Raw genomic sequence first — 18,160 nt, 5'->3', positions numbered from 1 at the left:
CTTGGGGAGCCCAATTGCTGCAGAACATGGGGGGCTGAGGGAGCACAAGAACTGCCAGCATGTGTTGGAGCCAGGCAGGGCCTTTCACACACACATCTCCACTTGGTGGCACTCAAGGAGATCAAAATGCATTTAATGTGGTTTAGTCTCATGGTCTGTCTTCAGATACCGCTATGTATTGAAAGTAACACGAAAATTCTCCACTTAAAATATATTTGACATTCTGTGATCTTACAAAGGGCAGACACTCCTATGCGGGGGACTCCCTCCCACCAGCACCCAACCGCTACCGGGACCCCCTTGCAGGCAGGGACTGGGCGGCACAGCACCAGCGGAGCACAGAGGGCTGCATGCAAGGGCACGCACACGGACACCCCGACATGCACAGCTCCCAGGGCCTGCGCACTCACACACACACTGCCCCGGCGGCAGCAGCAGTGCCCTTCACAGAGCGTGGCTCAGCTGCCACACAAATGTACCGCACACATGTTCAGACAAATATACACGTGGCCTCCTACACACAACTGCTCACTGCTGGATGCCAAGGACTCACACATGTGTACATATCACCTCATGCCCAGGCACACAAAAGCCTCACCCTGGCACACACACACTCCACACAGCCCATATGGACACGATCAGGGCAGAATCGGTAGGACTACTGAGTCCAGCTGTGCTGACATCCATGGCCGGTGTGCATCCGGAGTGGTGCGTGCCCAGCCTTACAGCCTGGTGAACATTTATACCAATGCTCACATATAAAACACACACACACACCCCCCTACAGGTAAGTATACACATAACTACGCATGTCTGTGTATATACCTACACACATACATATCATGTATGTTATCATCACAGATTCACAGATTGTCACATGCACCCATCTGCACAACAGTCCCACGTACGATGAATCCACACGTTCATGCACTTACAGGCAAAGCAATAACTATGTTTCACTTGAACACAGATGAGACAATTCCATATGAATCCACACATTTGGTGCTCACACTCTCAGTCACACACACACTTCTGCAGCATGGCCCTTTCCCACACAAGCAGCTCGGTGTCTCAGGGCAGAGTGCCCACTCCAACCTCTGGACCTCCTGGTTCAGGCTATTGAGAAAACTCTTGGAAATCCCACTGCCCAGGGGGGGTGAGGGTGGGAGCAGTTTGGAATATACCCCTGCTTAGCACAGACCACACGTCACTTACATACACATGCACACACAGACTCACCACATGCCATATGCATGCACATGTGCATGAGCATCTCCCACTCGCCTGTGTGCAGAACATTCAATGGGTTAACATGGTCTCCACATACCATACACACAAGGGCACACACACCCTCACATTCCCCAAGAGCCACAGGATCCTTGCTCTACACACACAACAGCTCCTCCTCCCATCCACCCTCCAATTTCAAGTGCATTAAAGAGGGAGACTATTTTGGTCTGTAGCACAAGCAATAAATAAATAAATACAAGGGAGAGGGGAAAGGGCAGAAGAGTAAAAACACAGTGTCTGCCTTTGGCAAGAGATGAAAGGCAGCTTGGGACTGCTCTCCTGCAGGATCTGGGGACTGAACAGTCTGCCATGGGCTAGGGAGGGGCCAGACCTGAGAGAAGGTGCACCAGGCCACCCAAAATCACCAGGGCCTTGAAGTTCCAGGGTCCCTGGGCTCTGCTCTGGGTGGAGTGAGCGGAAGGCTGGCCCACTCATCCCTGGAAGGATCTCTGGCTGCTGAGCAGACTGGAGCACCAGCCAGTGCTGCCCAGCTACCCAGAGCCACCTCCCCCTACCCCAGCTCAGCCTGACAATCTAGGACAGGGTTGGTAGGCAGGTGCTCCAACATCAACTCCATCCTCGTACCCAGGGCTACGGCTGAGAAAGCCACTCGGGCTCAGAGCAGAAAGGCCAGGGGATGGAAGGAGCTGAGGCCCCTCCAGAAGATCCTGAAAGGAAAAAGCTGCCTCCAGTGTTTCAGGCTGAACTTTCTTGGCCAGAAGTTAGGGTGAGGTCTGAGGGTTAGGACAGGGTGTCGAGAGTCAGGCCTACCTCAGGGTAGGGGCTGGTGGGGTGTCTCTGGGCGGGAGCTGACAGCCCATGCCCAGGCCCTCCACAGGTCAGGTCTCCAGCTGTCCTGGCAGTCGGAAGAGGAGGGAAAAGAGAGGAGACCCCACCCACCCACCCAGGCTCTGGAAAGAGTCCCACCTCCTATTTGCATGGCTTTGCACCCTGCCTCAGTTTCCCCACTTGGGCCAGAGTCCCTGGTACCTTCAGGTTGTGAGCGGTCTTGGGGCACAGGTCGGAGCAACCTGGCAGGCAAGCTCATGAGATGTTGGCTTTCTAACACTGACTTCCTTAGGGGCCTGGTCTTTTGGGGGGGCAGAACGCTAAGCTGTCCTGGGAAGGAACCCAGCTCCACCCAGGGCCCAGGCCCCACCAGTTGTCTTCTCTGCCAAAAACAAGCTTGCACTGGGCAGCTGCTGGTCCAGGGGCCTGCTTCTGGGCCAGCAGACCCAATAGCTGCAAACCTCTTCCTAATCTTTCCTGACTGTTCCCCTGCCATTCAGACAGGGAACAGCCTGGCTGCCACTCACCTGGCTTCCATCGTTCTGCCCAGGTTCAGGAAGAGCACCCGCCAGACCAGCCGGCCCGGCCTCTACAGACAGAGGGCTGGCAGGGACTCGGCGGTGGAGTAAGGGCAGTGGGGACAGGGGATTCCTATAAAAACAAAAATTGGAGCCAGACCCCTCAGTGTCTCTAAGGCACAACTCATGCTGGGGCTCCTTTACTGGATGGGGCTGATCCAGCTCCTCCTAGTCTAGGACCAGGCTTCCTTTCCCAAGGAGCCATCCACTCCTACATTTTTGCAACTGCCCCTTTCTGTGGAAGGGGTGGAGCCCACTGACCAGAAAAGGAGACCAGGAGAATCCAGTGCATTGGGAGAGGGGACCCTCCATGGCAGGCAGGTCTCACATCCTGAGAAGCACCTCTAAGGTGCCAAGTCCAACTCAAAAAGCTCACGTGTTTTCCTTGCCCCTATCTTCGGCCTCTGTGATGGGGAGCTTTTGTTACGGTCACTAACGTGGTCTTGGCTTTTCTATCCCAAACAGAACCTAGCCCACCCCTGCACATAAAGAACCATGGTGAGTGCTGAGCTTGCTGCAGGCTGCCGCCCGCAGGGCAGGCCTCCACGCAGGGGGGCCGCCAGCCTGGGGGAGCCCCCGGAGCCCCGCCCCGCTGCTCGGTCCTGGCAAGCCAATGGGATTCTATTTGTCCTTTTTTTTTGTACCCCACAAACTTAAAAACTTTTAATCACATGTTAATTTTTTTGTAAATAGTCTTACTCAAGCTAGGACTGAGAGAGTGGAAACCCATTATTTCTCCCTAAGTTAAAAACCAGTGGGGTGCCCTGCGTCCTACCACCCTTCACCCAGAGGCTGGGGCTATAGAGCCACGTCCGGGCTGACGGCAGCTCCATTCTCAGGCAGACGCTCCTGTGCCTATGGCCCAGCCCGCAGGAGGTCACCTCCTTGGCCCTGAGCCTGCTTGAGCCTCTGAGGCCAGGGACTGCCTGCTCCAGCCACCCACTCTCTTGTCAACCTTCCAATTCCAAGGCCATTGTGAAGAAACATAAAACACCTAAAACGCTACTGAGTCTGCAGGCAGGGCACCTGGCCTGTTCTGCTCAAACCCAGGACCCTCAAGGGATGCGGGCCTCTCCCTGGCTGGGTGGATGCTGCACTCGACCAGCGGCAGCTCAGATCTCCGACTCCCGCCGGTAGGGCCGCTGCGCCAGGGCGCCGCCGCAAGTCTGGGGTCTGGGGAAGTCGTGTCCAGCCGGAGGGCGGCTGCTGTCTTGGTCGTCATCCGTTTCGTCCCCCTCGTCAGGACTCATGAAGGCCAGCTCATTCTCATAGCAAAAGGAGTTGGTGCTGGGCAGCAGGAACTTGCTCTCCACCAGGTCCTTGGCACTGCAGCGGGGGGTGGAGGGCACCTCGTAGGTCTTGTGGAAGTGTGAGTAGTCAATCTTGTACTGGTTCTTCTCCTCAAAGAGGACAGGCTCGAAGCGGTGGCCCCACAAGATCTCGTTGGCCAGGTAGGAGCTACGGGCTTGTGTGGTCATGGCTGTGGCCTCTACCATCCCCTCCAGGATGACCACGATCTCAAAGTCGTCTGTCTCCAGGTCCTGCCGGCTGATGCCGAACAGCGGGCTGGCCTCGTCGATCTCATGCAGGATGGTGATGGGCGACACCAAGAAGATGCGATCGAGGCCCTTGTCAAAGCCCACGTCAATGTCGATCTGGTCCAGCGGGATGTACTCGCCCTCTTCCGTGACCCTTGGCTTGATGAGCTGAGCCCTCACATGGGCCTCCACAATGTGGCTCTTTCGCAGGTTGCCCACACGCCACATGAGGCAAAGCCTGCCGTCGCGCAGCGCCACCACAGCGTTGTGGCTGAACAACAGTGTCTGCGCCCGCTTCTTGGGCCTGGCCATCTTGGCCATGATGGCACCGATCATGAAGGAATCTATGATGCAGCCCACGATGGACTGTGCCACCACCATGAAGACAGCCACTGGGCACTCCTCTGTCACGCAGCGCAGCCCGTAGCCAATGGTGGTTTGCGTTTCAATGGAGAAGAGGAAGGCTGCCATGAAGCCATGGACCTGCAAGACACAGGGCGTGCGGCTGCGGTCCTCAGCCGGCTCCAGGTCTCCGTGGGCCACAGCAATGACCCAGAAAATGACACCAAACAGTAGCCAGGAGGCGAGGAAGGCCAGGGAGAAGATGAGCAGCATGTAGCGCCAGCGGATGTCCACACAGGTGGTGAACATGTCAGCCAAGTAGCGCTGCGACTTCTCATCCATGTTGGCGAACTCAATGTTGCACTGGCCATTCTTTTTGACAAAGCGGTTTCGGCACCTGCGCCGCGTGTGAACCTTGCCATTGCCAAAGCCATTGGTGCCCGACATGGTGACCAGGTGCAGCCCGTCCTCCTCAGATGACACAACGCTATAGGGGTTGGCCCGGGTGGCTGCAGTCATCCCGGGGACGGGGCAGTCCTGGCTCCTTGCACCCAGGCCGGCTCCAGGTGGGTTGGCTCCTGCAATAGACAGGACAGTAGATGTCCCACACTGGCCCATGAATTCCCCTACCCAGGGCCCCCAGACATAGCTGGCTGACGTTTTGACCCTAATTTACCCACAACAAAGACCCTGATCTTCCCTCCCACCTTAGGCGAGATCCTCACCCTCCCTCTCAGTCTGGAAAGCGGCCACTCCAACCTCCTAGTGCCTCCAGCCAAAACCTTGGATTCATGCTCAGCTTCTCCTACTCGCACACCAAGGGCTCTGCTTTCAAAACATATTTAGGATCCACCCCGTTCTTTACCCCTCACGGCCCGAGTCCCCATCAACATGCACTTGGACCAGCATGGCAGCCACCTCACCAACCTCCACGCTCCCGCCCAACCCCAGTCGGGCAGCAGCCAGAGGGAGCCTGTCCATCATCTGCTCAAAGCCAGAGTCCCACTGGCACCTGCAAGGCTTGCATAAGCAGAGCCTGCGACCCCTCAGATCTCACTTCCCAGCCTCCACCTCGCTTCTCCTGCTGCCTCCTCGCTGCTCCTTAAACCCACCTGGACCCTCTCCTCCCAGGCATTTCCCACCATCTCTCTCTTCTAGGCTTTGGCTCTAATGCCACAGGAACATCTCCAGAGGCTTTCTCTGTGCTCTCAGAGGAGTGTACACCCCACTCAGGTCCCCAATGTAACCCCACAGTCCTGACCTCTGGCCTAATAATGGCAGTAATAATAACAGCAATGATATGCACATGGTTGCCCTTGGCTGCCATCCCTCTCATGAGACCATCGGCTACCTGAGCACGTGGAGTCTGCTATTTCATTCACTGTTAACTCACCCTTCAGGTCCTAGAAAAGGTCTTGTTTCCAAGGACACCCCAAGCTAGGCCCCACCCATCCTCCTGACACTCATATACTCCACCCCAGGAACCCACTCTCAAAACCCACATGCCACACCCTCTGCTTCCTTGTCACGATCAGTAGCTAGGAGGGACCCCTAAGTCAGTGCCCAGAGGGATCACTAACTGGTTGACCTCATCCCACCCCCACCTTCCTCACCTCTAAACAAGAGCATATGGGAAGCACTAAGAAGAGTCACCATCCTCCCCCCACCCAGAGGAACACTGCCATGACACTCACACACTGACAGTCTCAGGGCCAGCCCCATAGCACCACAGCCACACCAGACAGACACTGCTCCCCAGCCGGCAGTACTTGTCCAGCCCCTAGACACACATGCCAGTGGCCACCCCTCCCCCAATGCCCTGCTGGCTCCAGGCAGGCCTGTTGGTGCCAGGCTGAGGCATCTGCAGGCTGGGAGCCATGGCACCACCTGGCCCTGTGGGCACTGAGGCCATCTGGCCATTAGCACTGGGGCTGCGGGTACTCAGGACTTCATCCTGTCTCAGCAGGACTGCACAGGGAGATGAGAAGCTGGGCACACTCCTTCCCACAAGAAGGACCTCACCCACACTCCCCACCTGGTTGCACTATGAGGTCAGAGCTAGACAAGGCTGGGAGCCCTGAAGTGCCCAGAAGACAATGAGGCCCTAGAGGAGAAGGTCCCAAGAAAACCGGGCCAGGAGCAGGGAAGCAGGTGGCTGGACACCCCTAGAGGCTCAGAAGCTGAAGTGACATAACTAGGAGGTGGCAACGCTGGGGTTCAGCCCTGGTCTGTGTGACCAGGCGCAGCCAGAGCCTCAGAGAGGGCACAACCTCTGACCTCTGCTCCAAACATCTAGGAGACAGGTAAGAGTGGAGCCCTCAGGCTGCAAGGCAGCAAACCCGCCCCTGTCCCCCGCCCCCCACAAGGATCTGTCTAGGGCGCTAGGTGCTGCTGGATCCCCAGAGCTGGCACATACATGACGCTCACACAGTGCTTACTGCCCGAGTGAAACAGCTCCTCCAACCACAGGCAGAGCAGGCCAGACACATCAGCCAATGCTCTCAGGTCATTCAGAAAACAGCTCAAGGGGGCGGCCACCACCTGTACTTTACTCTCTGAATGATGATTCAGAGAGGTAAAGTGACTTCCCCAAAGCCACACAACCGATAAGCAGGAGAGCTGAGATCAGAACCACTTTTGCCTGATGCAAGGTGTCCCGTCACGGGCCCAGGCTCTGCGGGGCCTCTCCTCAGGCTGCAGTCCTCCCCCGACAGCTGCTCCCCCGCCACCTCCCCATGGGCTTGAGGGGCTGAGGCCGGAGGCCACAATGGCGGATGCTGCCCCTGTCTGGACCATGAGGCAGGGAGCCAGGGCTCCCTGTGTCAGGAAGACAGCTCAGCCTCAGATTCCTGGACACTCCAGGGAAGGCACCAGGGTCAGGGTACACAGATGCCAGCAGGAGGCTGCCAGATTGCTGGGGGTGGGTTTGTGTGGCCTGGAGACCTTGAAGGATGCCCAACGGGCCATGGCTACTCCAGCTGGGGCTCCAAGCAGCTCAAGGCCTGCATGGGACAGAACTGCAAGAATCAAGGCCAGGGAGCCCATCTGGGCACACTGCTCTTGGCAGCTGAGCAGTCTCACACGTGGCCAGCTCCCAGGCAGGTGGGGCTGCTTCAGTGACTCTTGTCATCTCTTCAAGGATGGGAACCTAGGACCCATCCAGACTATGTCACACAGGCCTGGGAACCCCCTCATCCGTTGACATTTGTCCTAAAACCACATAGAGAAAGGAAACAAGGTCATGCTCATATTTGCTCCCCCTTTTCTCAGAGCTGGAAACTGAGACTTGGAGCCAAGTCACTTGTCCAAAGTCACCCAGAAACTGAAGAACAGAGACAGAGTGGAAGCCTTGAGTCTAGTCCAGTCCTCAGCCTCTCTTGCCCTCATTGTGCTGTGTGTGTGTGTGAGTGTGCACGCACGTGTGTATGAGACGCTCAGGGTGTGAGGACCTCACAGGCTCTTGGTAAACACAGTACCATAAAAAAAGCCCTAGAAGAGGACCTATGAGTAGAAACCCGAGCACCACAAACTTGCCAAACATCCCAAGGACACTCCTCACACACAAACACAGGCTTGGCAAGAAGATTGTGCAGCTCTGTGGTCTTTAAAGGACTTGATTTAAGAAATGCGGGTCGATATCCTCCACCAGGATGTGCAGGCCTGTTTGGCGCTTGCTGAATGGGTGCACATGGTTAAATCAGATAAAAAAATGGAATTATATTTGTTTTGCTGAAAGAGGGCTTAGCAAGCAAGGATGCAAGCTCCCCATTTTATAGATGGGAAAACTGAGGCTGAGACTCATCCCAGGTCACAAAGCAACTTATGGGCTGGGATGAGATGGTAAAGACAATAGAACCATTGTCAGCAGATGCCCAGGTTGGCCAGTGAGGGTCCTGGGCATTGCTGAGAGAAAATGGGAGACACTGGGGTTCAATACCTGAATCAGAAAAAGGCAGGATGACTTCCACACCAGAGACAGCAGCAAAGCAAGCCTAGCAGGCAGAGAGTGGGCAGTGGAGAGCACCTGAGAGATGATGGAGCTAACCCTGCCGGCCCCAGCAGCTGTGGACAGCTGCCCAACACCCAGCATGCTCAGAACACTGGTCAGGCCTGGAGTGGGATCTTAGAGAGGCAGCTGCCACAGGACCCATGGGAGGGGACCAAAAGTCACTTGGAAGGGCCTCTGGACAGAGCAGGACACTTCATGCCCAGTCCCCCGAGGTTCTGGATACCTCAGGTTTCGATGACATCCAGGAGAAGTCCAGGGCAAGGCCTGGGTCCACATTCTCAGACGCCAAGAAAGCAGAGACTATAAGGGCCAATGGAGGAGGCCCAAAGGGGCAGGCTCAAGATTCCCCACCCTCAGGGGCCTCTCAGCTGGCTCCTTCAGGGGTATAAGCATAGTAATCAATACTTATTATCTACCAGGCACTGTTCTAAGAGCTCTAATCCCTACAACATTATGACCATACCCCATTTTCCAGATGAGGATACTGAAGCTCAGAAAGATTAGGACACTTGCCCAGGGTCACACAGCCTTCAAGTGGTGAGCTCCCAGTCTGAGGGTGGGAGAGAAACCAACCCTACCGGTCCTCAATCCCACGTGGTGATAAAACATACAGACAGCCCGAATCTCCGCACTCACGACTTTAAGTCCAACAATTGGAGGAATCCTTAGAGATCACTTAGTTTGGGAAAGCCAGAATGTGGCTTACACACACCTCTTTAGCCTGTGCCCGTGGCACACATCACTAATCCATGATGGAACTTTTCCTCACTGTGTCCTGGAATAGCTTCAGAATCTTTCTTAATCCATTCACTACGTAGCAGACTTAGCCCAAGAGCTTCACAAATCCAATCTTTCACTTGCAGACAGGGAGACTGAGGCTGAGGGAGGCTCCCTTGCTCAGTCACACAAGAAGTAAGAGGCAGGCAGGCCTGAGGGTGTACCACAGCAAGGCAGGGTAGCTCAGCAGTGATAGGCACCAAGAGCTGAGGGTGCAGAGGAAGGGGAAGGGGTATCCTGGTAGGAGCACTGTGGAGCAACGAGCAAGAGGAGGACATGCTGGCATACCCCGGGGGGCTGGCCAGTGAGGAGGCTGGCTTGGGGACAGCCAAGAGTTGGGATGGAGGGGAGGTAGAAGGTTGGAAGGGGGACCATTTCCTTTCTCACAGTCTGGGAGATGACGAGCTCTTGCGCAGAATCACCTTTGCAGGCCAAATTCCCACCCCCTCTGCCAATGCACAGACAAGCCTCTGCCTACAGTGCATGTCCTGCAAACGTGTGGGGTTAACACAATACAGGCTTTCTGTGTCAAGGTCTTGCTCAGCCCAAGGAGAGAAAGAGCAACCATATGTTGATATATGCTAGGGATAGGGGTGGTCAATGTTCCGCCCATTCCCCAGACCCTCACCATTCCAGGGCCCACTGCCCAATATCCAACAACCAGCACCAGTGTTTTTGCCCAGTAGCTCTGGGGCAGGCTAGGGAATGAATGCCTAGAGCAGCCTTCCATCAGTGATTGGCAGGGAAGCTCCCTGCCTCCACTGGCACACTCTGGAGTACCTGCTCTGTGCTGCCTCCCCAGTTCCTCAGTTGCCCCCAGCAATGACTTTGTCAAAAATACACCCTATGGTGGCTCCTTCCCTCCCTGGTCTCACTTCCTCACTCACCTCTAGTACTTCTTGGGATCTCCAACCACTAAACTATCTGCACAGAACCTTGTCTCCTGGGTTCTCCCTCACAGGCTTTAGGGGGACTCTGTGTAGCAAAGGCTCCTGAACTAGAGCCTCTCCTCTGGGATGTCCCACAGCACCATGTGGCCACTATGGTTCCTTTCTTCTTCCATACCTCCTCCTCTCCTTCCCCTTCTCTTCCCCCTCTTCACCCCACCCTTCTCTCCTCATCCTCACTTTTCCCCTCCTCCTCCCACTCTCCATGGGGTCAGATGGCAGCCACTTCTCCAATCACCCCAGTCAGAAGCCTGGCCTGCTCCCTCTCCTTCAGTCCCCATATCTACTCCCTCACCCAGTCCTATGTATTTTACCTCCTGAATTCTCAAAACCATCCACCATCTCCTTGCCCACAGCCACCCTCTTGTCCAGGCCACTCCTGTCTGGACACAGCAACAGGCTCCTAATGGGTTTCACTGTGGTAACCCTCTGCCCCACGTGGTCAAACACCACCCCCCACCACCACCCCCGCCAAGCCACAGCTAAAGGGAATGCTTAAAATCTTCCCATACATCAGGGATCAGCTAGAGGCTACTATTTCCATAAAGCCTTTTGGATTCTTTGGCCCTGGATTCTCCTGTTAGGATCAGAAGGCCCCATCTCTGGCCAACCTCAGAGGCCCAGAGAGGCTGATGCAGGCCTGGCACAGAGAGGGCATCCAAGAAGTGCTCACTGACCAGACGAAGGAATGAGGGAATAAACAGCTGAATTAGAAATGGATGAGCCCAGCCAGGCGTGGCTCAGCAGTTGAGCGTCGACCTAGGATCCAGGCAATCGGGGTTTGATTCCCGGTCAGGGCACATGCCCAGGTTGTGGGCTCGATCAATGACTCTCTCACCATTGATGTTTCTGTCTCTCTCTCTCCGTCTCCTTTCCTCTCTCTGAAATCAATAAAGATATATTTAAAAAAGAAAAGAAAAGAAAGAAATGGATGAGGAGACGGATGGATCAATGAATGAGGCGACAGATATACATACAAATAGGTGGCTGAGCATAAGGATGGATCAACGGGACTGACAGATGAGTGGATGGATGGATGAGTGGAAACCAGAGAGATGGATGAGTTAGGTGGATGGAAAATTATTGGATGGGTTAGGTGGATAGATCAGTGAGTGGAGGAATAGATGGATGAATCAACAGATGAAAAGATGCATGGGTGGTTGGGTGAGTCGATGAGTGGCTGGGGAGGTGGATGAATAATTGGGAGATGGGTGAATACACGGATGGAAAGACGGCTGGATGGGTTGGGTAGACGGGTAGATGACAGGTAGATGGGAGAATATGTGCAACTAGGGGATGGATAATGGGTAAATGAGAGGCTGAGTAGGTGAGGTGATGGGTGAGTAGGTGGATGAATAGATAGATGAGTGAGTGGATGGGTGCATAGATGAGTGTTTGGTTGGGATGACTAGATAGACAGGTGCGTATCAGTGACCTTAATCTTACCTCTTGAATCCTATCTTCTAAGTAACAGTGTTGAGTGGGCACGTGGCTATCTTCAAGGCTGCATTAGCAGCAGCGGCCATTTCCCCAGCATCAGCTAGAGATGAATCAGTCACTAGAAGACCCTAAAGTTAACAAAGCAATGGTTACTGTCAATGGTGCCACTCGGCTCAGAAGTGAGAAATTTCCACATGAATCCACATTTCTGCTTGCTTTCCCCAGGGCCCCATGGGAAGAGGAGGGGACCTCCATACCTCTGATGTCCCACACCTTCACAGCATGTTGGCCTGTCCGTTACAAAGTTTCAGAACCAGAGAAGGGCGAAACAAAATGGGTCCCCAGAGGTAATAACAGCTGACAATTAGTGAGTGCCTACTGTATCCAGACACTGTGGTAGGTGGTTTACAGACATCAACTCATGTAATCCTCACAACCCCACAAGGTTGGAACTATTGCTATTCCCATGCCAGAGAGGTAGAAAATGTGGTAATTCTCCTAAGGTCATAGAGGAACTCAGGTCCCTTGCCTGTGCTCCTAGCCACCACCTGAAGGGTCTTCCCAATGTCCATCACGGGGCCCACCTATGGATGGATGGATGGATGGATGGATGGATGGATGGATGGATGGATGGATGATGATGGATGGATGATGAATGAATGGATGATGGATAGGTGGGTGTGTAAATGGATTAATGAAAGGGTGGGTGGATGAATAGTGGGATAAATGGATAGATGGATGGATCAATGGATGGATGGGTATATTATGGAGGGATGGATAATGGATGATGGGTAGGTGAATTATGGATGGATGGGTTATGCATGGATGGGTGGGTGGATTATAAATGGGTAGGTGGGTATGTAAATGGATAGATAAATGGATGGATGGATGAATTATAAATGGATGGGGAGGTGAGTGTGTGGATGGATAAGTGAATGGATGGGTAGATGGATGAATGGATGGATAGATGAATTATGGATGGGTATGTGGGTGTGTGAATGGATAAATGAGTGGGTGGGTGGGTGGATAAATGGGTAAATCAATAATGCATGGATGGGTAGGCAGATTATGAATGGGTGGGTGGGTATAGGAATTGGTGAGTAGGTGGATATATTTTTAGGTGAATGAGTAGAAGGATGAATGAGGTAGTTGGATGGGATAGATAAATAGATAAGTGGGTGATGGATGTGTGACTATACAGATGGGTGCACTTCAGCAACTTGTCAGAGACTTACCTTGGGCATACACACATTCTATGTGGTCCCTGCAATCCCCAAGCCTCGGTTTTCCCATCTGTCAAATGAACCTCCTGCTTTCATCTCCTGCGTGTTGTGAGGATCTCGGAGGAGTGTGTTGGGAAGGGGTCCTGTGAATTTCCAGAGGCAAGGTAACCTGAGATGCCCTTCTTACCTTCCCCCGCCTGCCACCAACAGCCCAGGAGCCCCACTCTCATAGTCAAGTCTGGTTGTGATCCACCATCACATTGGTTTTTCTGGCTAGGATTAAGGCAACTGTTGATGAGTCACACCCACATTATAAGCCTCCTGGAGCAGGCAACAGCAATGGGTAAAGAGAGATGGGTTCAAGGTCCAGCTATGCCCCTCACAAGCTGTGTGGCCTTGGGTGAGTCGCTTCCCCTCTCTGGGCCTTTGCTTCCTCTGTATGGAGATGGCTTGTATGGTCCCTCTGTACTCTCCAGGCACTCACCTCAAAACTCTCAGTATTCACCCACTGCTTCCCCATCCCTCATCATTCCCTGAGCAGTGGCCCTGGGCCCTGCAGTGTTTCTCTTAGGTCTTTCACTGTCAAAACAGATGGGGAAATTGAGGCTCGGGGAAGCTCCATCACTAACCCTTGCCCCCACAGCTGGGAATCCCCATGGCAAGGACTTGTACCCAGGTCTTGAATCCTGTCCCCTTGAGTGGGCCCACATTGTGCCTGGCCCTGTGTGCTCAGCTCCTGGCTTCAGTTATTCCAACCTTCACGGCCCACCCTGAGGGAGAGATGATTCTTCCCACTGAACAGACAGAGAAATTGAGGCTGAGAGAAGTAAAGTCACTTGCCCCAGGTCACCTAGAGCCAGAACTCTAAGCAGAGGAGGTATCTGTCACAGGGTAATAGGAGCCAAAAAAGGTTAGGGAGAGGGATGAAGGTGAGAGATGTGGACAGCCTGCCCCTCCCCACTTCCCATTGGTTACTTAGCCTGCCCCAGGCTCTGTCAACCCCATCCCCAACTCCCTGTTTCCTCAAAGGGACTTTCTCCAGACACACACACCCAGTCAATCAGATTTGTTCTCACCCACGAAACTGAAGTGCAGAGAAGTGACTTGCCCAAGATCACACAGCAAATGAATGACTGGCAGCTTGGAGACAAGAACACAGGTCTCTAGACACCCTGTCCAGTGCTTCCCCTGCCACCCTGCAGCAGCCCATGATGTGAGCTCTGCCCTCTGAAGTTCACCAGACACTTTCTTGGGTCATGGTCATAGTCCTGGATGGAGTAGTCTGGGTGAGGGGCAGGGTTTGCACACAACAGAGAAGCAGCCAGAGCCCAGACAGGCCAGACTGGCTCTCAGTCTCCCAGCCAGCGAGGGCAGGGCCTGGACCGACACCAGAGGCCCCCTGTGCATTCCCGCCAGTGCCAACTTGTCAGCCAAGGCTGGAGCTGACACCCCCTAGGGAACAGGGCAAGGCACTTCCCTTTCCTGAGGCCCAGCTTCCCCCTCCACAAAATGGGCTAATGACTGGCCTCCCAGGGGATGTACCCATGCAACTCAATGTGATGAGGGAGGTATGCTCTGGGCACAAGGCCTGGCACAGCGGGGCTCCAGGAGTAGGCAGCTGTCATCAGTATTATCATGGCATCAACCTTCCTTAGAGGGGTGGGGCACAAGGGGCCAGAGAGTCCTCAGTCCCAAATTCAAGACCTGTCTCCCTCCAGCTCGCTGCGGGCCTTTCCCTGGGCCTCAGCCTCCTCAGGAGACTATCAAGGGGGTAAACTGAGGCCCTCTCCCCATGTGTGGTACACAGCAGACCCAGAGTAAGTGCCAGTCCTCCCAGTGTTCTCTGAGAGGCGTTTTCCAGTTCTCACAACTGGCACAGGCAGCTCAGAGCAGAAATAAGGATTCCCAACAGGATTAAAGCTGGCACACCCCTGACCCTCCCATTCAGCCCCAAGCGATGCTCTCTGAACGCACCACAACAGGCAGCTGAGCAAGAGGGCCAGGAACTCGGTCCACCTGGGCAGCGCGCAGCTGCCCCGCTCTCCGCCCGGACAGTGCTGGCCGGCAGGCGGTGCTCGGCACACGCTGGCCCACGGCCCCTCGTCAGGCCTTGCGCCTTTCACGGTCTAGAGACAGAGGCTGGACAAACTGACCCCAGCGACCAGAGGGGTGGGGCCCAAGTGAACAGGAACGGCGGACAGCTATCCTCTGAGTCCTGAGAGGAAGCCAGGGTAGGAGGTTCTGGCCCCAAGGGTAGACGGTAGGTCAGGCCAGGCACCAGGGAATGTTTCTGGGAGTATTTTTATCTTGAGAACATCCTTCCACAGGGGGTAGGGGCAGAAGGGAGACAGGGTGTCCTTGGCCACAGGCCTCTGGGAGCAGCAGAGGACAGAGGCCCCTAGGTATTCTCTACTAGAGTGGCTATTACAGGTAACGCCCCATCCAAGGGGAGGTATCTAACTCAGTTGAGGGGCAGAGGGGTTTCCTGGAGGGAGCAGCAGGTGTGAAGAGAGCCCAGCCTGAGGCTGACCACAATGCAGGGAGCTCCACATACCAAGCAGCATGGCTCTGTTCACACACGGGGTGTTGGCCAAGGCCTCCTCACCTCTGAGCCTTCCTGTTCCTATTGCCAATGAGGGGCTGGCCCTTCCAAAACCAACATTTCAGGATTTTAAGAGATTAGGGACGGGGACGGGGACGGGGGGGGGTTGTAGAGAAACAGACGGGGGCACACCGTGTCGCCCTGATAACAGGGAAGGAGGAGGTGTATTGAGTGCCTACATGCACAGGCTCCAGGGCCAAGGCATTACACTGACAGATGAGAGAAACTGAGGCTCTGAGAGGCTCTGAATGCATATTAATAAGCTTGGACTTGATCCCAAAGGAGATTTGAAAGTATGAGTTCTGGGGTAATATGGCTTGGATTCAAATCTTTTCTCTTCCTATGTTACCTTGGGCAAGTCACATAACCTCTCTGAGCTCCAGTTTTCTCACCTGTAAAATGGGATCAATAACGGGATGTATCTCATGGGGTGATGATGGAGTTTCATCAAGTTAATACGTGGAAGTTGATCAGCTGGAGATCTCCTGGCCTCCTGCTCACCTCCATCATCACATCTCTGAGCCTGCCTCATGCAGGAGAGAGGTCACAGGCCCCTGGAGGGCCTCAGCCGAACCTCGCTCCAGGCAGGAGTGAGCAGATGGACAGGAGGAACTCCAGGGGAAGAAACCCAGTGCGCAAAGGCACCAGACTTTCATTTCCTTACGGTAGTAATTTTTCAAGCTTCAACCTAATTTGCGTCTCAGACATTTCCTAAGCTCCCAGCATGTGCATGGGAGAGCAAAGACCCAAGATTAAGTAACAAGAAACATTCTGAATCAAAAAAAGACAACTGAATAGGCTAGAAAACTTTCCAACACAAAAATATCTATGATGTGGGTGCAAAACCCACCCTAAGCAAAATAAAAGGCATAAATGTCTTGTTTGATGTTATTTAAAAAGATTGATGTACTTAATATACAAAGAGTTCTTATAAACCAACACAAGAAAAGGGCACACTCGGAACGAGCAGAGGGTGAGGGCCACACGGTCCTCAGTAAGTCACGTCTTGGGAACGCCCACACCTTGGGGCCTCGGTGTAGGCTGGTCCCTCACCATGAAATGCTTTGCTCTGCCTTCCAGAACTCTGGGCGTCGTTCAAGCTGAAATGATGCCTTCTCTATGAAGCCTTCCAAGATCCCCGAGTCCCCTGGTGCTCCTTACCAAGTCCCACAACACATTTCTTGGGCCCCTGAAACCAGTGCCTGCCTGGCTTCAGTGAGTACCTGGCATTGCATCAGAGATTATCCCAGGTGGGATGGCGTAAGCATCTTTGACAGTGGAGGAAATTAGACACAGAGATGTGCACGGTCGTGTCCAAAGTCTCCAGTCTATAAGCCACACAGCTGAGCCTAGCTCTGAGGTGTACTGCCTCTGGTGCCTCCATGCTCTAGCCACCTCCTCCCTAAGGAGCCCTCCAGGCCTGCCTTGTCCCTATCAGGGAAAAGGTCCCTGCTTTGGGACTGTACTTCTTTATATTGGGCTGGGCCCAATGAGGCCTGTCTAGGCAAAGGCCAGGCAGGATCAGGGCATGAGCCCCACCCAGCCTCTGTTCCCTAATGACCCAAAAGCTCTGTTGGGGGAACACAGGGACAGCTGTTTTCTCAAGTTCCCTTTTCCTCCTCATTTTGTAAATTTGGCTTTATTTGGGGACCAGAAAATTCTCTGGGAGGGCCTGACAGGTCTCTGAGGCCTCTGAGGGTTCACCTGGCTTAGGCAGGAGGCTAAGTTCTGAGATCAGGAGTCCAGGAAAATAGAGTGGGCCTATCACTCCACCCTAGGGCTCCCATTACAGCTCAGGCCTGGGAGAACTGCCAAGGCCTCCACTTGCTCACCAGAATCACATTTAGCAATCACTCACTCAGCAGCTATCTATGGAGCCTCGACTACATGCGGACACAGTGCCTGGGGCCGACATTTAATGGGACAAGACAGACAGAAAACATGTTGCGGAGAAAAGAACCCAAATGATTCTGGAGGCAAGGCGGGCACTATCCTAGAGGTCAAGAAAGACCTCTCTGAGATACTGTGGGAAGTAAGCAGCAGGGACAAAGGCCCTGACGCTGGAATGTTGCTCTATGTGTTCAAGAAACTGAAGAAAGAAGGGCAGTGGGGCTGGGGCCGAGTGTGCCAGGGAGAGAGGAGTAGGTAAGAGGGAACAGGGGCAGCTCAGCGATGACCTGGCTGGGACCCAGCCAGCAGCTGGGCAGGTGGAGCCCCAGGCCTCCCCTTCCTCATCTGCTGTGTCTCAGAAATGGCACTCAGAAGAAATGCTTCCCGCCTCCCTGTTTCACCACATTGCCAGACCCTCTGCCCAGTGCCCTTTCTTCCTCCTTCTCACTCAAATTCCCTTCAACACCCACCCCTGAGCCCCCTCACCCCGTGTTTCCCTCGGTCTTAGGCCAGACCATTCTAGGTAGTAATCACCGATTCCTCCAAGTCTCCCCCAGTAGGCCAGGAGCCCCGAGGCCAGGGCCTGGGTCTGACTGCCTTGGGCATGGGACCACTCGTCTAAGGGGGGGCAATAGGAACCAGGCTCAGGAGCCCCTCAGGACTCTGCCCCTCAAATCCCAGAGAGCCCTTGAGGCCTGCATCACAAGATAGGAGGCAGACTGCAGTTCATCCAGA

At 54.3% G+C, this 18,160-nt stretch overlaps 1 protein-coding gene across 1 annotated transcript; it reads right to left on the bottom strand.

The window, feature by feature from the left end:
- Positions 1-3,756: 3,756 nt before the first annotated feature.
- On the bottom strand, positions 3,757-5,081 carry LOC107542216 (potassium inwardly rectifying channel subfamily J member 12). The gene has a single exon (XM_016219473.2). It carries the CDS (start codon positions 5,054-5,056, stop codon positions 3,770-3,772), a length of 1,287 nt encoding a protein of 428 aa, XP_016074959.1. The 5' UTR covers positions 5,057-5,081; the 3' UTR covers positions 3,757-3,769.
- Positions 5,082-18,160: the final 13,079 nt, after the last annotated feature.

The sequence above is a fragment of the Miniopterus natalensis genome, chromosome 17 (genome assembly GCF_054644295.1).
Source record: "Miniopterus natalensis isolate mMinNat1 chromosome 17, mMinNat1.hap1, whole genome shotgun sequence".
Lineage (NCBI taxonomy): Eukaryota > Metazoa > Chordata > Mammalia > Chiroptera > Miniopteridae > Miniopterus > Miniopterus natalensis.
Note: the sequence above shows the minus strand (reverse complement) of the source record. Positions and strands in the feature narration are given on the sequence as shown.

Bases quoted from the DNA above. Each gene is read 5' to 3' on its own strand.
- LOC107542216 (XM_016219473.2), bottom strand. From the start codon at position 5,056: ATGACTGCAGCCACCCGGGCCAACCCCTATAGCGTTGTGTCATCTGAG.